The sequence below is a fragment of the Ruditapes philippinarum genome, unplaced genomic scaffold (assembly GCF_026571515.1).
Source record: "Ruditapes philippinarum isolate M1 unplaced genomic scaffold, ASM2657151v2 ctg5587_1_1_1_1, whole genome shotgun sequence".
NCBI lineage: Eukaryota > Metazoa > Mollusca > Bivalvia > Venerida > Veneridae > Ruditapes > Ruditapes philippinarum.
This window is the reverse complement of record NW_026860795.1, coordinates 1-20,223: the sequence shown is the minus strand read 5'-3', so window position 1 is coordinate 20,223 and position 20,223 is coordinate 1. Positions and strand designations below refer to the sequence as shown.

General features: G+C 31.5%; 1 protein-coding gene across 1 annotated transcript in view; it reads left to right on the top strand.

The window, feature by feature from the left end:
• LOC132713421 (uncharacterized) overlaps positions 1-13,179 on the top strand; it is a 48,383-nt gene extending 35,204 nt beyond the window's left edge. The window contains exons 11-17 of the mRNA XM_060696014.1: positions 4,682-4,820; positions 6,678-7,028; positions 7,207-7,377; positions 7,890-8,063; positions 8,559-8,747; positions 9,542-9,712; positions 12,407-13,179. Of these exons, the coding sequence (XP_060551997.1) occupies positions 4,682-4,820; positions 6,678-7,028; positions 7,207-7,377; positions 7,890-8,063; positions 8,559-8,747; positions 9,542-9,712; positions 12,407-12,828 (1,617 nt within the window). The 3' untranslated portion in view covers positions 12,829-13,179. The remainder of the gene's footprint in view (positions 1-4,681; positions 4,821-6,677; positions 7,029-7,206; positions 7,378-7,889; positions 8,064-8,558; positions 8,748-9,541; positions 9,713-12,406) is intronic.
• The last annotated feature ends 7,044 nt before the right edge of the window (positions 13,180-20,223 follow it).

The window sequence follows — 20,223 nt, the reverse complement described above, 5'->3', positions numbered from 1 at the left end:
ATAATAAGTGATTTTTTTCTTTTATAAAAGACCTCTCTTTTTCATGCCACTAAATGCTAAGGACCACAATGGAAATAAAAGTTTGCTCCTTGGTTTTGGGAACATGTCATGGTTTACATAATATAGTATTTATTCATTCATTCATTCATTCATTCATTCATTCATTCATTCATTCATTTATTTATTTATTTATTTATTTATTTATTCTTTATTTATTTATTTATTTATTTATTTATTTATTTATTTATTTATTTTTTATTTATTTATTTATTTATATACATATTTATTTATTCATTTATTTGTAATTGTTTTAATCTATATTGTGTTTGTTTATCATGTAACATGTTTACCTTTGTGCCGAAATAAATCTATCTTTCTATCTATATAAGGTCAAATATGAAATATTTATTCAATTTTGTACAAAAGTATTTTTGTTGTTGTTGATTAATCTCCGCTGATGTGTTTGCCTTTGAAATAAGAAAACTTCGAGAGTGGTCCCTGCTCGGCCGTGTTTTCGCTTATTATCATTAATTACAGCAAGTTTCACATTTTAATGCATCAGGATGAGAAAAAAATACTTAAACGAAAGGTTTTATCGAGATGTTGTTGTTGTTGTTTTGTTTTGTTGTTGTTGTTGTTGTTGTTGTTTTGTTTTTCTCGATATGAGTACTCGTAAAAGGGAACTGATGAACGCGCAATCGCACTAGAAGTATAAAGTGTTATTACATGCTTATCGGTGGTTTATAGAAACATATCAGTGAAATAAAAACTGATATTTCAATGTTTGAAACAGTCAAATTATCAATTTGATATTTTTCACTGTTTTGAATTTAAGTCCGTTAAGTTGTATCAGTGAAATACCAGCGCACAGTACTGGAAACCAACTTAATGACGTGATGTCGTAAATGACGTCACGTTGTATTATTATTTGGCGCGCTTGTCATTTAGTATTAGGTTAAAATGCCTTGCTAAACGTTTCTTTGCATATAATTAAAAGAAAAATTGTTAAGTTTTGTGTAAGATCGAAATATATTTCATTTCGTGAACAACAAAAGTCCATATAACCTTCCAATATACCTTTTGGTGCTCACTTGTTAAAAATATCTTACACTGAACTTAACAAATATCTTCTTTATAATATATGATAATATAATTATATCCTCCCTTTTAAATACTGAATTAAAAATAAAAACAACAAGAAGTAGCTGGTTTAGGCATTTTTTATGTTTTACCAGATCAAAATGATAAGTCAATTAATTTGTAAAAATAGAATGACATCAAAAGTAAATTTAAATTTCAATCGCTTGATATATTACATGAGATTAAGCAATAAAAATAATTTTAATGTGTATTTGATCTACCGGTTATGCCATGCAAGTTCTAAAACTTATTACGGTATAAAAAAATTTGATAAAAGAGAAAAAAATAATGAAAAATTGATTTTGTCTTATAAAGATTTCACATCAAAGCGGTCGAGTGCATGGTTGTTTGCTTATGATATTGTAAATCAGAGAAAAAATACATTTAAGTAAATACATCTTTTTGTTTGTTTGTTTGTTTTGTAAGCAACAATCAATAAAGAGCCTTAACTCCGCCAAAATGTTTGGATCAAGAAATACTAACAATATTTGCAAGGGCACTTAATGACAAAGCTTCTGTGTAAGCTAGCCAATATCACTTGAGAAATGTAGGAGGAATCGGAAACAAAAGTGTATTTCTCTGTTTAAAAAAAGAATGTTTGACTGGCAAAGACAATATTCTCCAAGTCACTTGATGACCATCTTTTGTAACAGTTTGGTCCAAATCCCCTAAGAAATGTAGAATTTGCCTACAGAACAGTATTCCTCTGTGTATTATATAATATCAAAAAGGCGCCGTTATTCCGCCATAAATGTTTGAATTGCACAACAACGACATCATTCCTATAAAAGTGTATGATGATAATCATATACATTATGTATTACCTATTCAGTCTCGTATACGTATAATATGCTTTATTATTATTATTATTATTTTTATTATTATTATTATTATTATTATTATTATTATCATTATTATTATTATTATTATTATTATTATTTTCATTATTATTATTATTATTATTATTATAATTATCATTATTATTATTATTATTATTATTATTATTATTATCATTGTATTTTTATCACATGTCTGACATTCCGAATCTAATTAAAAATAACCATTAGCATCCAGTTACAATTGCATAGGAAACATCGTCAACAGGTATACAATTTGTACTTTCAGTTTCTAATACATAATAATTAATACATTCAAATTGTCCTTCTTACTTTTATATCTATAAATCTTGTTAATTTCAGTTGACTTTAACACGATTTTATTGATTAAACTATGCCAACAAACCCCGACATTTACCTAATGTTTTTAGCTCTGTTGAGCACAAAGTGCTCAGGGGTGTGCTTTTGTAATGGCAGTGTGTCGTCGTTCGTAGTTGTCCACAATTTCTTCAAATAACATCTTCTCCTTAACCACATGATTGATTTTGACCATAATCTTTCTAACAAATTGAATGTAACTCTTGTTTATTTTATATGACGACAATTTTGGCATCGATCAGTAGGCAGACAGCATAGCTGAATATAGGTACTCAATGCCCTTCTACGAATCACGACAGAAAGACAAACATTTTGTCATCAAAAGCTTCTCTACTTGTTACACCGACGTGGGTTTACATGTCTTTCACTAACGGGACTTGGCAGTTAATCTAACACCTAACAACAACTCCTAGAATTCTGGGGGTGATTCCCTGAATAACATACAACCGAACCAAAGGGCATCGAAAAGGAATATTATGAAACATTAATATTTGGTGACTCTATTAACTGGAGTTGATGAAAATCTGAATCGTCTAAATTGTGTGCTAAATGTATTGAGAGTGTTGATAAGTGCTGTTTATATCAATCTTATCACGTTCCCTGTTGTACTGTATGCGTCGAAGGAACCAGTTAACTTTTATTATAAGATAAGCGTTAACATTAAAGGGATACTCAGGCAAATTAATGACAAAAATATAAAAATAATCTTATGTACTCAAATCACGCTAAAATGATATTAAGTCCCAACTTGAATTTCTGTATGAATTCTATATATTTTGGGTTTGAAGCGTAAATATATCAATACATGTTGAACGAAATTTAGACGCCGACAAAATCACGAGTAGTTTGAAAACAATTCATGTGACTTGAACAAACCCTGGAAGTTACAACAACAGATATTTAGGGTATTGTATGATTGAAAAAAGTCTAAGTCATTCATTTGACATGTTCTATAACGTTTCCAGACTTTACTTTGACAACTGTTGTGAAATATTAACGCTCTAACCTGACCCACGTGGGTCAAGTTAGAAAACCACCATTTAATTTCTATAAGGAGAAAGGTTTGTTTCTTCGACTGCCTAGTGTATTTGCTTTTGGGGACATTTACAGAATAATGAATGTAAGTTACCAAAACGAAGAAATGAAAATTTTGCCTATGTCTCCCTTTGACATATTTCAGTCCATTGTCAATGGGCACACTGGTCAAGCTAGACTTCATGTGAAGTCACGTGTGGAAAAGGAACTCATTGACGTTTGAGAACTTGAGAATCCATTTCCAGCAAAAATTGGACACGATGTTGCTGGGAAAAATTCACAAACTGCCGAACGCTTAAAAGAAAACTGCCTAGACAACTGCCCAGATCAAATGAAAAAGGGAATAAATAAAAGAACTTCAAAATCAACCTTAGAATAATTCTAAAAGAATGATATATATTTGAAATAATCCTAGATATTGTTTTTTTTTATTTTTAATGTAATACATATTTCTCTCAAATATTTATACAAAATTTAATTATTAATGCCTTTCTGTTTTGTAACAAATCATATTAAATCATAGTCTGTGTCTCTGAAACCTCACATATTGAATAAGTAATTGTGTTCCTTAACATTAAACTTACATAAACGTAGGAAGATGTTTGAGAAAATGAATTCTAATATGTTTCGTTAAGTTCTGTTTAATTATAACGCATTTTTGAAAATATCTTGTAATGTTGTGGATGGGTTTTACGTCGCACCAACACATGTCTCAAAGGTCATATGGCGACTTGCCAGCTTTACTAGTGGAGGATTCAGAATGAATATTTAAATATTTGAAATTATAAACACAAGTGATCGGGCAGCATCAAGACTGACTTTAATATCTTACTGCTTTCATAAACCTATAGTTACTTACTTTAAAGAAATTGAAAAGGTTAAACAGAATCGACAAAATAATGTAAGTCGAAATAACTATCTCACATGAACATTGTTTTCTATATACAGTTGATGGTCAGTGGTCATTTTTGGTCAAGTTGGACCCAATGTGACGTCACGTGTGGTAAGGGAAGGCAATTACGAACAAGAAGATGTACAAATCCAATGTTCGCGAATAAAGGAAGGGATTGTATTTCACCATTCATGTCTGCATATCTGTGAAAACCAACAGCAACATCAATGGAATTTCGATACTGACCTTTTCCAGTACAATTTACCAGTATGGCGATGACTTTAATACCTAAACAGGAACTTAAACCTGTAAAAAACCCGGAGCATACTATTTTTTGCAACATTGGTAAAGAAACGATCATTTTGAAGGATTGATCTTGTTTTCTTGTTCCCTTTACAAGAATAGACAGGATCTGATAAGCATACCAGATGATCCAACCGACGATGATGCTGACAAAGGAAATGCTGCTATCTCTCAGTCTATCCAGATAAATCTTGATGTTAGGGACACTGTGTACCTTTCTGGGTGCAGCAATCCAAGTACGCACGTGGAATATTGGTCTTCTATAACCGGATTCCTACTATATCAATACAATTAACTTGTTAAGAACTTTTAAAAATATTAATTTCAACTAAGCATCGCAACTAATTTCGACCAGGGTTTTTCTATGACGTAGTTAGCAAATCGTTCATATCTGAAATATTTGGTGCGCTAAAAACGGTTACAATTATCATTAAATTTTATGATTATCTTTTCTTTAATTACTGCCCATTTGCAGAGATAAAACAAGTCAAACCGTTTATCTTATGTCTTTCTTGTAACACAATGATTAATGAATCTATATTTACAAGCATATGTGTAAATAAATTCCCGTTACCATACAGCAAAACATTTTGAAGATACATGTAGTTGCAAAGACAAGTATTTACATAGTGTCCAGATAATTTCGCGTTGCACTTAGAAGGATATACAACTAAGTTATGAAATTTACGAAACGTCTGTGATTTTTCTCAGGTATTCGCTCGTGCCAAAAATAATGTCGCTATTAAAGCGTTTTCGCTCTCCCCCAAAAGTAATTCCACTTTGTGATTGAAAATTTTGAAAATAGATATGTTTAATATGTATATATGCGTATCACACATAAGACGTAAAAGGCAAACGATATCTTAAGTGTTATACCAAAAACATGATTCATAATTCTGACAGGATATACAACAGTGACGTTCATTTCCCCATTTCCCCTATTAATGTGAATGTAACTGACAGCAGCAGTGGCACACGTATTTAATATATTCGTACAAAAAGTGATAACACTTTAAATTTACATTACTAGGTCTATCAATTTAAACAATACATTTCCAATTAAAAAGCACATTTTTCATCTCCTAAATATAGCACGTCGTACTTATATAAGGCGTCGTGAATAACATAGAAATTCAATAACATAACTTCAAAGTTTGGTGGTTTAAATTTAGCTTCCATTGTTACCTTCAAAGGTGAATTTGAAAACATACATAGTAATTGTTCGTGAGCTTGGAGAAAATATATCTTGATAAAATATATTTGCTTTTGCAGTAGAAATTACCAGTATCATGTTTCGAGAATACCTTCTACTTTCCTTTTTGTTACTGAATGAAGTAAAGAACTTTCAAAGTGATACATTGTATAACTTAATATTTCATTTTAACACTTTGATTTATCTTTTTAAACCGTGACATAGATCGCTTAACTATTTTAAAAGCAATGTAGTTGTTGATAACTGAAAATGTAATGTAAGATCTTTTCAAAATGCATGAAGATGAATAAAGCCGTCGACACTTCTTGTGAAAGAGTTAAATTCATTACTGTATTTTGTTAGTATTTTATCAACTGGTTAGTTCTTTGACATTTAGATTCATGTTTATAAGGCCAATAAATCATCAAAAATGCTATCTTTCGTTTCAAAAGCTTTTTATATTTGTTATCCTGCACAAATTTCATTAAAATTACTCCTTGACTATTTACCTGAGCCAGTGTTTGATTCTTTGGCCATTACTATAATTGGAATGATTTTACGTTTTCTATGGAAGCCGGAATACCATTTTGTTTATATTTGTTCCATAATTAGAAAACAGTTCACATTCAGTGCTATTGTCTACTACTTGTAAGCCATTCACATGTTCTAAATTTATTCATACAGCATTATAAAACACATTTTGTTCCTTACTATTGTTAATGTGCATTTAAAGCAGTGCAAAAAAATCAAATTACAAGCCATCAGGAAGTAATAAAAGCTATCTATCTTACGACATATTTCGTAACTAAGCTTTTATCTGTAAGGTTATTTATTTTGTCAAAATTAGATAACAGTTTTAACAGTCGCGGTAGAACGGAAGCGTTATGGCTGTACGTATATTGATTGCAAATCAGCGAAGGTGATATTCAAATCTTATGTTTCAGGAAAATGGATCAGGATGCTATTGAATCTGATATTACTGAACCCAGTTTATGGAAGGATACTGTTGTATATGAAAACACCACAATCGTCTCCAAAAGACAAACCGGATTCAGGACACAAACTGTTGAAGATTCGCCTTATGAAACACTTAAATTAGAAGATTTAGGTAAACCTAAAGTTGATACCGGAATTCAGGAAAATAACTTGAAGCGACTCAAATATGTGATATATACCATGACAGTGCTGATAATTGTTCTTTACATTACACTTATATCTTTAGTTATAATCCTGTTTGTTCCGAAACATTCAGGTAAGTTAGTGTTTTTTGTTGTTTTCCTACAATTTCAATATATGAAATTCAATACAAAAATGTGTATATTAATGATTATATTTTCAAATAAATTTTAAATTTATGTTAGTTAAAAGTGTTCATAGCTTTATACAGTTTAATATCTTAAAATCTATACACATTTTATTCAAAACTCAAGTTGATGGTCATTGGACAGATTGGTCAAGTTGGACATCGTGTGACGTAACATGTGGTAACGGAACGCACATACGGACAAGAACTTGTACAAATCCACTGCCTGCGAATAAGGGAAATGACTGTATTGGAGAAGGTGTTGAGAGCAGTGAGTGCTTAAAAGACAACTGTCCAGGTAATGTGTCTAAAGTGTAATAGAAAATATCTTAATTTCAAGACATAGGAAGATTTTTTTTAATTCACGTTTTTTCTACGGAAAGTTGGAAAAGAAATATAATGATTTACTGTTATTTCATACTTGAACATACGAAATCGCTTGACATAAAATCTTAAACAAATTTTATTCAGACATTTGAGTTAAAAGTTGCAAAAACAGTTCAATCCCTAAACCGTCTACTTTCTTGTGCCCTATCAACATATATCTATATTGTCTCGCTCCTTTAATGCATACCAGTTTTTTTTACGTGTTTTACATAATGGCATATACCGTAATCAAATCAAATTCATATTGCTAAAGGCATTTTCCTAAGCATTATAAAGTCCTAAAATAGCATTTATCTTAAAATGGAATTTATATATGAAAGCATACTCTCCTCCCCATTGGTCAAAAGTTCCACTACCGTTCACTTTCTTGAGTAACGTTGTTTATTCAATTACCTGCATATTAAAAGCATACAATATTTCTAGTCGAAGGTCAATGGACACAGTGGTCAGGCTGGGCTGAATGTGACGTCACGTGTGGCAAAGGAACTCATCAACGTACGAGAACTTGCACAAATCAAGTTGTTCAAACAAATACTGAGATCGAATGTATTGGAGAAACATTACAAACCGCTGAATGCTCAAAAGGCAGTTGTCCAGGTACTTGTATTGCTAGAACAAACTTCTGAAAAACAACAGAGAAAAACCTGAAATAATTTATTTTAAGTTTAACCTATTACAAAGGCATCTATGATTTTTAAACACCAAAGTTTTTATTTTCTTTGAGGAATTTTCAATAGCAAAATGAGTGTTTATTTTTCAACCGTCCTCGAAACGCTCTGTGGCTGCTCAACTCTATCATTTTCAAGACCTACGTGCTCTTTACAAAAGCGTTCGTGCTTCTTAAATACTAAAAGACTGGAAACATAAATTTCGTAACACTACTGCATCTTCTTAAACGTATGTTTAGGTGAATATCAAAGGTTTGAACAAAATCTAGTGTTAGGGCTTATGTTTCTTAAGGAGGATAGGATAGGTTGAGTTACTACTAGTATTGAAATAAGTTATAAAAAGTAAGCTGCATTTCATTCAGTTTGAATCATAAACATATTTGATAATATTTATAAGTTTGATAATCGTGTTGTTAATTTACAGTCGATGGTCGATGGGCACATTGGTCAAACTGGTCTTCATGTGACGTAACATGTGGCAAGGGACAGCAACTACGAATAAGAACATGTACAAATCCAACGCCCGATAATAAAGGAAGGGATTGTTTAGGGGAAAGTTTACAGACTAGTCAATGCTCTATAAGAACCTGTTCAAGTATATTTTTCACATATTGTGTAAATTGTGTAAACTGTGTAAATTTTTGAGAGTTAATAGTTTGATATTCAAGATTTTTGTACTATTTGCTGTAGGTCTAAATGTGTATTAAATTTCAGATCATGTTCTCACTCCGTTGTTTCATAATATTTATAAATTTTTGGGCATGACCTCAAAGTGAACAGCGTTGAAACACTATTAACTCAAATAAAATGGGACAAACACAGTATTTAAGATTTACTTTGGTGTTAAATTAACAGTATGGTTATAAAATTGAATAAAATCAAAAACAATTTCTTGGAGACATATATAGAGGTGAATTCTCTTGTAGTCATATAAATTCGTTTTCTTTTTTCCCTGTCATAACATAAAGGTTGTACTTATTTCTTTCTAGTACCCATGTACCGGGCTAATACGGTGAACTCATATGTGTATCTTGTTACAGTTTCCAAAACATTACTCATTTGCCATATAGATGTACTAACATTTGCTGTTTTTTTGCTTTTTAAGCAATTTAAATGATTATAGTGAAATAGTATGTTGTATAAAAGTCAGAATACTACTTTGTTTATATTTTGCTACCTTTATGAGACATTACTGCACGTTTAAATCTACTATCTCCATTTGTTAATCATTTAAGATGATCTTAACCATAAAAATACGGCTTATTGAGGCATTATGTGCCTTTAATGTTTGAATGTGGTAAAACTTAAAATACTAAGCAATTCTTTTCAGATTTTTGAATAAAATACATGAATATATTACGTTTTAGAACTTTTAAAACTTTAATAAAGTGTTTTATTAATTTCCAGTCGACGGTCGATGGGCACATTGGTCAGGCTGGACTACATGTGACGTTACGTGTGGCAATGGACGGCAACTACGGACAAGAAGATGTACGAATCCAATACCCGAGAATAAAGGGAAGGATTGTATTGGGGAAAGTTTACAGAGTAGTCAATGCTCAAGAGGAAACTGTTCAAGTATATTAATTAGCTTAAATAAAGAACCGTTTTTAAAAGTTAAGGCAGGCAGATAAGCTGACAGTTGCTCGGGTTTGCCTGTTTTTAAATCTGGTGCTAAGGAGGCTCAGAAAATTATCATCCTTATTCTAATTTACCGACACATTGCCTTCCCAATTACACCGTTATTTTGTGCATACAGGTATTATGTTTAACCCTTTCCCCCATGAGCATATTGTGAAAAGGGGCATTTTCACTGAAAAGCCTCCTCTTACAAGTTCAAACTGCTATGAAACTGTGAAAAATGCTTCAATACTAATCAAACTTGGCACAAATGTTGACTGGACCATTGCCTTTGTAACGACATGCTCAGTCTTAAATTTTCTGTTACAATGGCAACGAGGGGACATCTCAAAATTGCCAAAAATCACTATTTTTCCTCGATTTTCTCCATTAAAATTTATTTCAAAGTGCTGCAACTTCTCAAGGGATTGAGATAGAGTCAAAGGCTTTTCAGCGTTGGTTACACGTTACCTTATGATCGACCTGGGGTCATTTTAAGCCACATCCCCCTTCTGGAAAACCCCTGAAGTATCTTTTGGATGGTGGGCAGCGCCGAAAAAGTGCTCACTTTTTTTAAGCAACATTTCTCAAACAGGGCCCAAATAGGACATTTTTTCACTATTTTAGGCCTTAAAAATGGGGGGGGGGGGTCGAAAGTACGTTTTTTCGCGTATATATGGGGTAAAGGGTTAACAAAAAATGATGAAAAACTTTGGAATCACCCAAAATCTAGTTTTTCCATGTTAACATGTGGTCTTTTACCTAATTTCGGTGAAAAATTGTTGTTTTGTAACATTTATAATTTTTTAGTTAACCCTTTCCCCCATGAGTATATTGTGAAAAATGGCCATTTTCACTGAAAAGCCTCCTGTTACAAGTTCAAACTGCTATGAAACTATGATAAATGCTTCAATACTAATCAAACTTGGCATAAATGTTGACTAGACCATTGCCTTTGTAACGACATGCTCAGTCTTAAATTTCCTGTACCATGGCAACGAGGGGACATCTCAAAATTGCCAGAAATCACTATTTTGCCTCGATTTTTTTCCATCAAAAATTATTTCAAAGTGCTGCAACTTCTCAAGGGATTGAGATAGAGTCAAAGGCTTTTCAGCGTTGGTTACACGTTAGCTGATGATCGACTTGGGGTCATTTTAAGCCTGTCACAAGTCCAAAATTTTCTTTGCGATCCCCCTTCTGGCAACCCCCTGATGTATCTTTTGGGTGGGGGGCAGCGCCGAAAAAGTGCTCACTTTTTTAGCGACATTTCTCAAACGAAAAAATGTGTTTTGGGCCCAAATAGGACACTTTTTTCACTATTTCAGGCCTTAAAAAGGGGGGGTCGAAAGTACGTTGTTTCGCGTATATATGAGGTAAAGGGTTAACCAAAAATGATGAAATACTTTGGAATCACCCAAAATCTAGTTTTTCCATGTTAACATGTGGTGTTTTACCTAATTTTGATGAAAAATTGTTGTTTTGTAACATTTATAATATTTTTAGTTAAGCCTTTCCCCCAAGAGCTTATTGTGAAAAATGGCCATTTACACTGAAAAGCCTTCTCTTACAAGTTCAAACTGCTATGAAACTAGAAAAAAATGCTTCAATACTAATCAAACTTGGCACAAATGTTGACTGGACCATTGCCTTTGTAACGACATGCTCAGTCTTAAATTTCCTGTTACCATGGCAACGAGGGGATATCTCAAAATTGCCAAAAAACACTATTTTGCCTCGATTTTTTCCATCAAAATTTATTTCAAAGTGCTGCAACTTTTCAAAGGATTGAGATAGAGTCAAAGGCTTTTCAGCGTTGGTTACACGTTACCTTATGATCGACCTTGGGTCATTTTTAAGCCTCTGACAAGTCCAAAATTTTCTTGGCGATGAGGGGGACTCCGCCGCCCCCCATTCAACCCCGCCCCCCCCCAAAAAAAACAGAAGGGGGCACATCCCCCTTCTGGCAACCCCCTGATGTATCTTTTGGATGGGGGGCAGCGCCCAAAAAGTGCTCACTTTTTTAGCAACATTTCTCAAACGAAAAACATGTGTTTGGGGCCCAAATAGGACATTATTTCAGGCCTTAAAAAGGGGGAGTCGAAAGTGCGTTGTTTCGCGTATATATGAGGTAAAGGGTTAAAGTACTGTCCGTCTTTAGAAAAAGAACATTCGATTATACAGCATTAACAACACTAATCTATGCCTGGTTAACTGTTGTCAACTGCGGACAATTAGTTGGACCAGTATTCCTTGATCTAATCTTATACTTTGTTGACCATGATATACATCTGTATAAATTAAAACGTGTTGTTCCTTTTGAAAAATCTGTACGATATTTTAAGTTGGAAAATCACAATCGGAAATGCTCATATTCAGACCCCATCAATGATACATATAGGGACCTTTATCCTTTTTACTGTATAGTTATAATAAAACGTTTGTCTGTTTATATTTCTGCGGATAACTCTGAAAAAAGTTTTACGATCTGAATTCATTGGAACCTAAAGCAGTTAAGGGCAAGTGATTTGAAATCGACGACATTGACCACTCACCTCCGGAGTCACCTTACTTCATGTATTATATTTATAATGTTTGTATAAGGTTAGTTAGTGTTGTTAAATATGTATGTTTATTAATATATATTTTCAGCATACATGTCTGCATTCTCAGTGAAATCTCCAAAAACCTACAGCTACATCAATGGAATTAACAAACTGACCTTTTCTAATACCATTTACCAGTATGGTAATGATTATAGTATCTCGAAAGGAACTTACACCTGTAGCAAATCCGGTGTTTACCATTTTTCTGTTACATTGGTAAAGAAACGGTCATCATCAAGGGTTGATGCTGTATATTGTTATCTTTTCAAGAATAGACAGAATCTGATAAGAATAAGAGTTGATCCAACTAACGATGATACAGACAAAGGAAGTGCTGCTATATCCCAGTCTATAGTGACTTATCTTAATGTCGGGGACACTGTGTTCCTTTATGGATGCAGTAATCCAAGCACAACCATGGAGGATTGGTCTTCGTTTACTGGATTTCTCCTATATGACAACAATTGAATTTTGTATTTTTCCGGCGAAAATTGCTCTTAACTAAATCTGTAGTTTCGAATAATCTAATTTCCAATACAGTGTTTTGGATAATAATAATAATGTTTGCCTATGGATGTGAAAAAAAATAAATATTTATTGATGACAGTAAAAGCACTTTTGCTAAAAAAGAATTCATCCTGTTATGGAATTAAAGCCACTGATCAGATTTTGTATATCAAGTTGTTTTAACTGAGACATTGATGTTTCTTAACGCATTTATTTAGATTTACAGTGCTTGTAAATAACACTTTTGTCTGAAAGTTTGCTTTTGTTGAATGCAACAGAATCAGGGAGAGGGAATTGTTGTGTTGATTTTATTAATCTAATGAGAATGCATTGTTGACATTAGATTGCCTGATGCTAATTGCTAAATATGTTTCTGACTATGTTATTTAAGGTTATGTCTATTCATGAAATAAATAAATATGAGTACAATACTTGGTATTCAATTACAGAATAAAGTTTTAAGTAGCTAACAAATGAGCAGTTATTATTAAGTTATAAAAATGATAATACATCTAAAGACCGGTGCATGAATTTCCGATTTCATCTTCGTGAATTCACAATTTTAACTCTTCAACATACGGAATTTACGAATTTAACTTCATGAATTCACGGTTTAAACTTCACGAATTCACGAATTCAACTTCATGAGTTCACTGTTTAAACTTCACGAATTCACGAAATCAACTTCATGAATTTATGTTTTCAACTTCCAGTTTTCAATATTTCATCTTCACAAAGATGAAATTGTGAATTCATGAAATTGAAATAGTGAATTCATGGAGTTGAATTCGTGAAGTTTAAATCGTAAATTCATGAAGTTGAAATCTTTAATTCACAAGTTAAACTCGTATTTCTATATGTTGAAATTACGAATTCAGTATGTCGAAATCGCGAATTTATGAAGTTAAAATTATGAACACGAGAAGATGAACCCGAGAACTCAAGACGTGTTTCGTATAATACTGACAAATTTCAGTACTTTTTGCAGCAGTTTCATTTTCAGTAAATAGACATGTTATATATATTTAGTTATCATGAAAGTATTGACACAATGACCTTGACATTGGAGCCACTGACGTATCATGGTTATAGCAGATGTCAAGCAGGATGTCTTCTAAATTGTCGTCTTTCTCATAAACCTTACTGGATTGCACATCCATTATAGCCAATAATGTTTTAAGTTTTAAAAATTAATAATAGATTTGTTTTATCAGACTAAATATTGATCATATATAGATTAAATAATTTCTTTTTTTACAAGCTAATATTCTATTAATACCCATGTGTAATTGTAGAGCATAAGATTGTATATTCACTTTTCGAATGTTTATGGTATCTGATAATTCATTTGAATAGCAGTTTAACGTGCAATCTTTGAACACTAACTCTGAATGTCATTTTACTGACGAAAGTGATGGTTACTCACCTGGCTGTTCAGAAAGTAACTGGATTCTCATCGTCAAGAAGTCCTCGACCTATCAAACCGTTTATTTGTAAATGCTCTTTTATTATTCAGGTCCCAATGTTCTATTCTTATTCAAGCCCCAATGTTCTTTTCTTATCCAAGCCCCATGCTCACCAAGTAGGACCAAACGACCTTAATATATTGAAACTAACGTTGGTCATATCAGGCTTAGAAGGTATGGTACATAAACAGAATGTTGAAATATTTTTATTTGCAAAGAAACAACCTTTTTACGGGTAAATGTTTGTAAGTAAGCGTTAATGAATTTAAATATTTCTGACACAACACAGTCATGTGACATAAATGACGATTTACCTACACTAAACAATTTAGTGGTTGAAATTAACAAAGCTAGAGTAAGACACGCTGATTTAACGATGTAGTATTGAATGACAAGTTGGTGCAGATTTAAAGAATTAAATCACTGTATCGAAGATTATGAAAATAAAAAAAACGATTTGGTTATATGATTTAACACTAAATTTTGGATGAACTTAATGACTGATAAAATATAAACATACACTGCAAAGTACAAAAATAATGGGTTCAAAGATAGGATCAATTTTAGAATAAAATTTCGATCAACTGTTAAATCTTATAAAGTTATGATATTTATTTTTTTTCTAAAACTCCTTAAAATGCTTGTGAGTCCATATTCATTTATCAAATCTATCAGAGTTTAAGTGTTTCCAGTACTATCAACAGTTAGAGTTTGAAATTATTTTTTGTCCAATGAGATGGCAGTATATTTCAAATTTAGAAATAATTTATTTTAATAAATGAGCTTTAAACAGCCAGTGATACTAACCCGATAAATCGAATGAACTGATTAACTGACGTTATTCCGCACGTGTGCCTTGGAGGCAGAGCTACATTCATGGGATAGAACAGATGTGAAGGCAATCCGAATCTTAAGGCAATACGAATCAATAACGAATTTTTCCTTTAAATTATTTTAAAATGAACAAAAATTAATTGGAACCGGTAATTTCTTAAATCTAACACTTTTTCTTTATATTTATAAATAAACAATCAAAGTTGCAGGCGTTTACATTAATAGAACGTATACTTGATTTGGACTATTTACAGACGATTTCGCGCACCTGTAAATATATTGGCTTTCCGAATTATAAATAATCATTTTGTATTCCACAGGATGGGTGCGAAAAAGGCAGTTTGCAAAATGTAACCTTATCATATATATACACCTGGAGAAATTTACTGTTGCGAATATTTCTGTTAAGTGTTATTTCTCATTTAATCTTAAACACTCCCCAAACAAAAAAAAGATAGGAATGAATCAGTATAATAAATGATAAACAAATTTACCATTTATTCCCAATTTATTATAGATGGAAATGACATGCAAATGAGCCAATGCATTATGAATAAATTGTTAATAAATCAGTGAAATGAATTGGTAATGAATTGGTCCATTTACCAACTTATTATTAAAATTGTTAATAAATCAGGTTAACAAATGGGTAATGAATTTGGTCCTTTTCTTGACTTAGTCAATGAATTATAAGACAAATCAGGTTAATCAATTGGCAATAAATTTAGGTTTCGCTGACGCAACTGATTCATTAATGAATTGCAAATAAATTGTTAATGAATCACTAATAAATTGTATTTTTTCTTCATCCATAAACCGAAATTCAATGTATTAATGAATCATTAACAAATCAGGCTTGCCTGCTTTTATTCATCTAATGGATTTTGAATAAATGCAGGTTCCAATGATGGTGTCAATTCGGAGAAAAAATATGAAAATAATAATAATGATAATAATAATAATAATAACATATCTTGATAAATTTTTATTTATTTTTCTTTTTTATTTTTTACAAACAAAAGCTGACTAGATTACTCAAGAACATACAACAAGATTAAAATTTGTGAAAAAATCTATGCCACCACATCATAACATTGAAAACTCATAATGTACGTGAATAGCTCATTTCATAAAATATCCCTGCAAATAAAACAGGTAATGTCAGATAAACAAGTAAAGGGGGAATAATTCTGGAATATAGTCGTGCTTTGCTGTTAGGAATATATTTCTAGTTTTAGAAACTAGGGCTTTATGTCAGTCTGAAAAAACATTCTGCCTTCCTTTTAAATGTCTGTCTGGGGCTACACCTTTTTTATTCCTATATAATCATTAAATGTTGAATCTCTCTATACTGAGGCAATGAATGGCATACTCTGAAATAGAAAATAAAATTCTCATTAAAAGTATCATATTTATAATAAAATATCAAAATTTAACCCTTAGACTTCTGACATATCACTCTGAAAAAAAAAGTATAATATATTTTTGTTCGTATTTGCAATACAATCTGAATTTGAATTTCAACTCGAGCCAAATACACTAAAGGACTCAACCACTTTGGACTGTTCATGTTCTATTGAATAAAAACTAGCAAGTATATTTCACAAAGTTTCCTGAATAATAGATAAATATTTTGTTGATAAAACAAACGGGTGAAATGTTCGAAATTTCATTTTCAACAGAGGAATGAACAAATAATTTTGTTAGCAAGTCCAGTTTTTTACACAATTTTTGCTTCAATTTGAAAATTTTAAAACGAAATTGAAAGGCTATGACATTGAATACTATATGTACATGAACAAAAATTAGATTGAAAAGTATTATTTTTTATCATTTACTAGTTACTTGATATCTAAAAAGCACATTGTCGTTTTTTAAACTGATTAATATATATGTAGCCCTAATACTTACGCTTCAAAGACTCATATATGTCATTTCCCTTGGAATGCCTCGTCCCATAACTTAAATAGCAAACTCTTCACGATCAAAGAAGCCGTCCATCTGCATTTTATTATCTCCCGTTTATCTGGCTTTTTACCATCTCAATCAGAGTTGCTGAATTTTACGTTCTGTCCTTTCTTGGGTGCTCTTTTCAGTTTTCTGCGCGAGATAACTAAGTAAATGAAGTCACTTAAAATAAAAAAGGAAGCATCATTTTTTCACCGCAATTCAAATGTGCAGATGAGCTCAGTGGTGAAACAATGCAGATTTATGTTTTTAAAATGGGCTGTACATAGATTTCCCCATAAACAATGCATGTACATGCGTGCATATTTTAAAACTTGTATCTTGTATCATAAATAGTTTTCAATCCAAATCAAATGAATCAAAAATGTTTAATTAAGGTGGTGCCATTAGGGGGGGACGAATCATCACTAAAATGGGGCGAGTCGTTATGGGGCGAATCGATCGTTATCCTAATCTGCACATTACTCCAGTAAATTTTATTTTTTGCCAACTTACATATGATCTACATCTATAGAAGGTTATTAAAAACGCTCTGTAGAACGAAAAGAAAATTTTGAACTTACCGTCTATCAGTATACCATCTATCAGTAGTCTAGATGCCTTGATATTGTTTTTATCCATATTTTTGTGTAACACCACAAGTTTTCATCTTCCAAAATAACCGCCTTTTTCCTATGCATAGAATTAATGCAAACGAAATGTTATTCCTAGCTACTAAAGTATTGTATGAAGTTCTTAATTTTTGCAGCTGCAATGACAAAATCTGTTGTAAATTAGTTTGTTTGCTGAGCATTAGTTATATCCAAAAGAAAGAACACTGTTTGTATGGTAAGATATCTTTTTTTTCCGAAATGGCAAAAAAAATTTCGTTTCCTATTTAAAAACTTGGGGGTTTTTGTCGGGGTGATTAGGGGGCGGCCCCCGGTAGGCTGCAGTTCCCCCCCAAGATCTTTTTGTTTAAATTTTGCAGGGCTGGGAGAAAATGGCCCGTTCCAAAAACAAAAAACTTTAAAAACAGCCCGTTAAGTTCGGAGAAAATTAAAAAACGCTTTTTACGACATTTTAAACCCCCTTTTTTACTCATTAAAAACGGTTAATTTAAAAATTTAAAAATTCGAAACCCCTTTTTTTTCTGATAATGATAGATCTAATCATAAAAAGCCCTGGGTAAAAGGATCAGAAATTGGCGTAATTTTAAAAAATAAGAAAAACAAAACTGATCTTTATCTCTGGAAAATAAAAAAATTAAAATGCCCAAATTAGTTTAAAAAATATTAATAACAAAAAACGAAATTTTTTATAATTTTAAAATTTTTTTACGTTTTTTCGCTAGCATTGGAATTAATAATATGGTTGATTTATAAGTGATTTTCATCCATGAATGTTTAAGTTCATTGGCTTATCTATTCTAAAATTTTTTTTATTAAATGATATAATGGAAGTAATATATCATTATGAGAAAAAAGAATCAATAATTAACAACTAACTTCAATTCATTCTTTGAAATATTAGGGGCCAAAAGCAAATTAGATGTGAACATTTTTTGGGACAAATTTAATTCTAAAAAACTTTGTATATGGATTAAATTTTATTTGCCAGATAATTGAAATTTAAAATGAAAACTTGCTTATTTGAAGGGTTTATTGAAGATAATGTTTTAGGAAAATTTAGCCATTTTCTTTTGCTATTTGTTTGTAACAACAAAAAAAAAAAACGGGCGAAAAAAAGAGTTAATTTAATGATCTATAACAGTATATTGGCAATATATTTGTGCGTGCGTGCGTTGCCTGTGTTGTGTGGTGTTTTAAATATTTCAGCATTCCTGTTTGCATTCTATTTTTGAAAACGCCCAACATACCAACAATCAACATCAATGGGAATTCGAAACTGACCTTTTCAAGAACAATTTTTACCAGTTGTGGGGAATGTCTTTTAATATTCTTTAACAGGAACTTACACATGTAACAAAACCCGGGCGTGTATCATAAATTCGCTGCAACATTGAAATGTTTGATTCATATTTTGAGACAGTGTATTTTAAAGTTATTTGAAAACAGAATCAATAACCAACGCCCAAAACGAAAAGATTAAAATGTTGCATGCTCGGTTTTTGTTGAAGCCTATTCATGAAAGGTACTGAAAAGTGCAAGGTACCGTTCCCAACGCCCCCTTTTACCGAACTTTAGCAGAATTCAACATGTAAACAAAAACGGATAAATTTTTTAAAATTTTGGGGATATTCTTAGAAATTTTTTTGAAATTTTACACCCGGGTTTAAAAAGAACCTTCAAATGTTTTCACATTTGTGTAAATTTTATGAAAAGCGGCGTATGGTTTCCCCCAAAGTCAAAAAAGAAAAAAGTGTAAAACCCAAAAAGAGAAAAAAAGGAAACCCAAAAAGAAATTTGAAATTTTTTTATAAAGGAAACAGAAGTTAAAGAAAACCCGGGATATCACAAAATTTTTGAAGTTAAAAAAGGAGGAACTAATCATAAAATTTTGTTATAAAACAAAAATTTTAAAATAAAAATAATAAAAAATTTAAAATCGAAAAAAAATGAGTTTTTGGGGGCGCAAGGGCCCCCTAAAGTAAAATTTCGAATTTAAAATTTAGCTTACTACCCCCTTTTGAAAACCCCCATTTAGCCTAAACTTTGCTGCGCTGAGCAAAAATAGTTCCAATATTTTGCCATAATATTCAGATCATCATAATACCTTATCTAATTTAAATTGACTGGTCATTTTTTATTACTTAATTTTAAATCCTTTTATCACAAAATTACAAATACCATTGCTCTACGCGATTTGAATATTACTACGCTAGCAGTGCGATAAAAATTTAATGAGAACCAGTTTTATTTGTTTCTAACCTTCTGGTTCCCGATGCATGAGAGTCAAAGTACTTGCAAAAATTTGGTGCCAATTTTATTCAAGTCATAAATTAACTAACTATCATAGAACACAATAATTCAGGAACGATGGAATACGATTTTCAAATTAGATAACCTTTCAAGCTTAAAATGGTTAAAAAAAGTATGAATGACAGAGTAAAAATTTGTATGGGGTTTAAAAGAAAAACGAAAATATT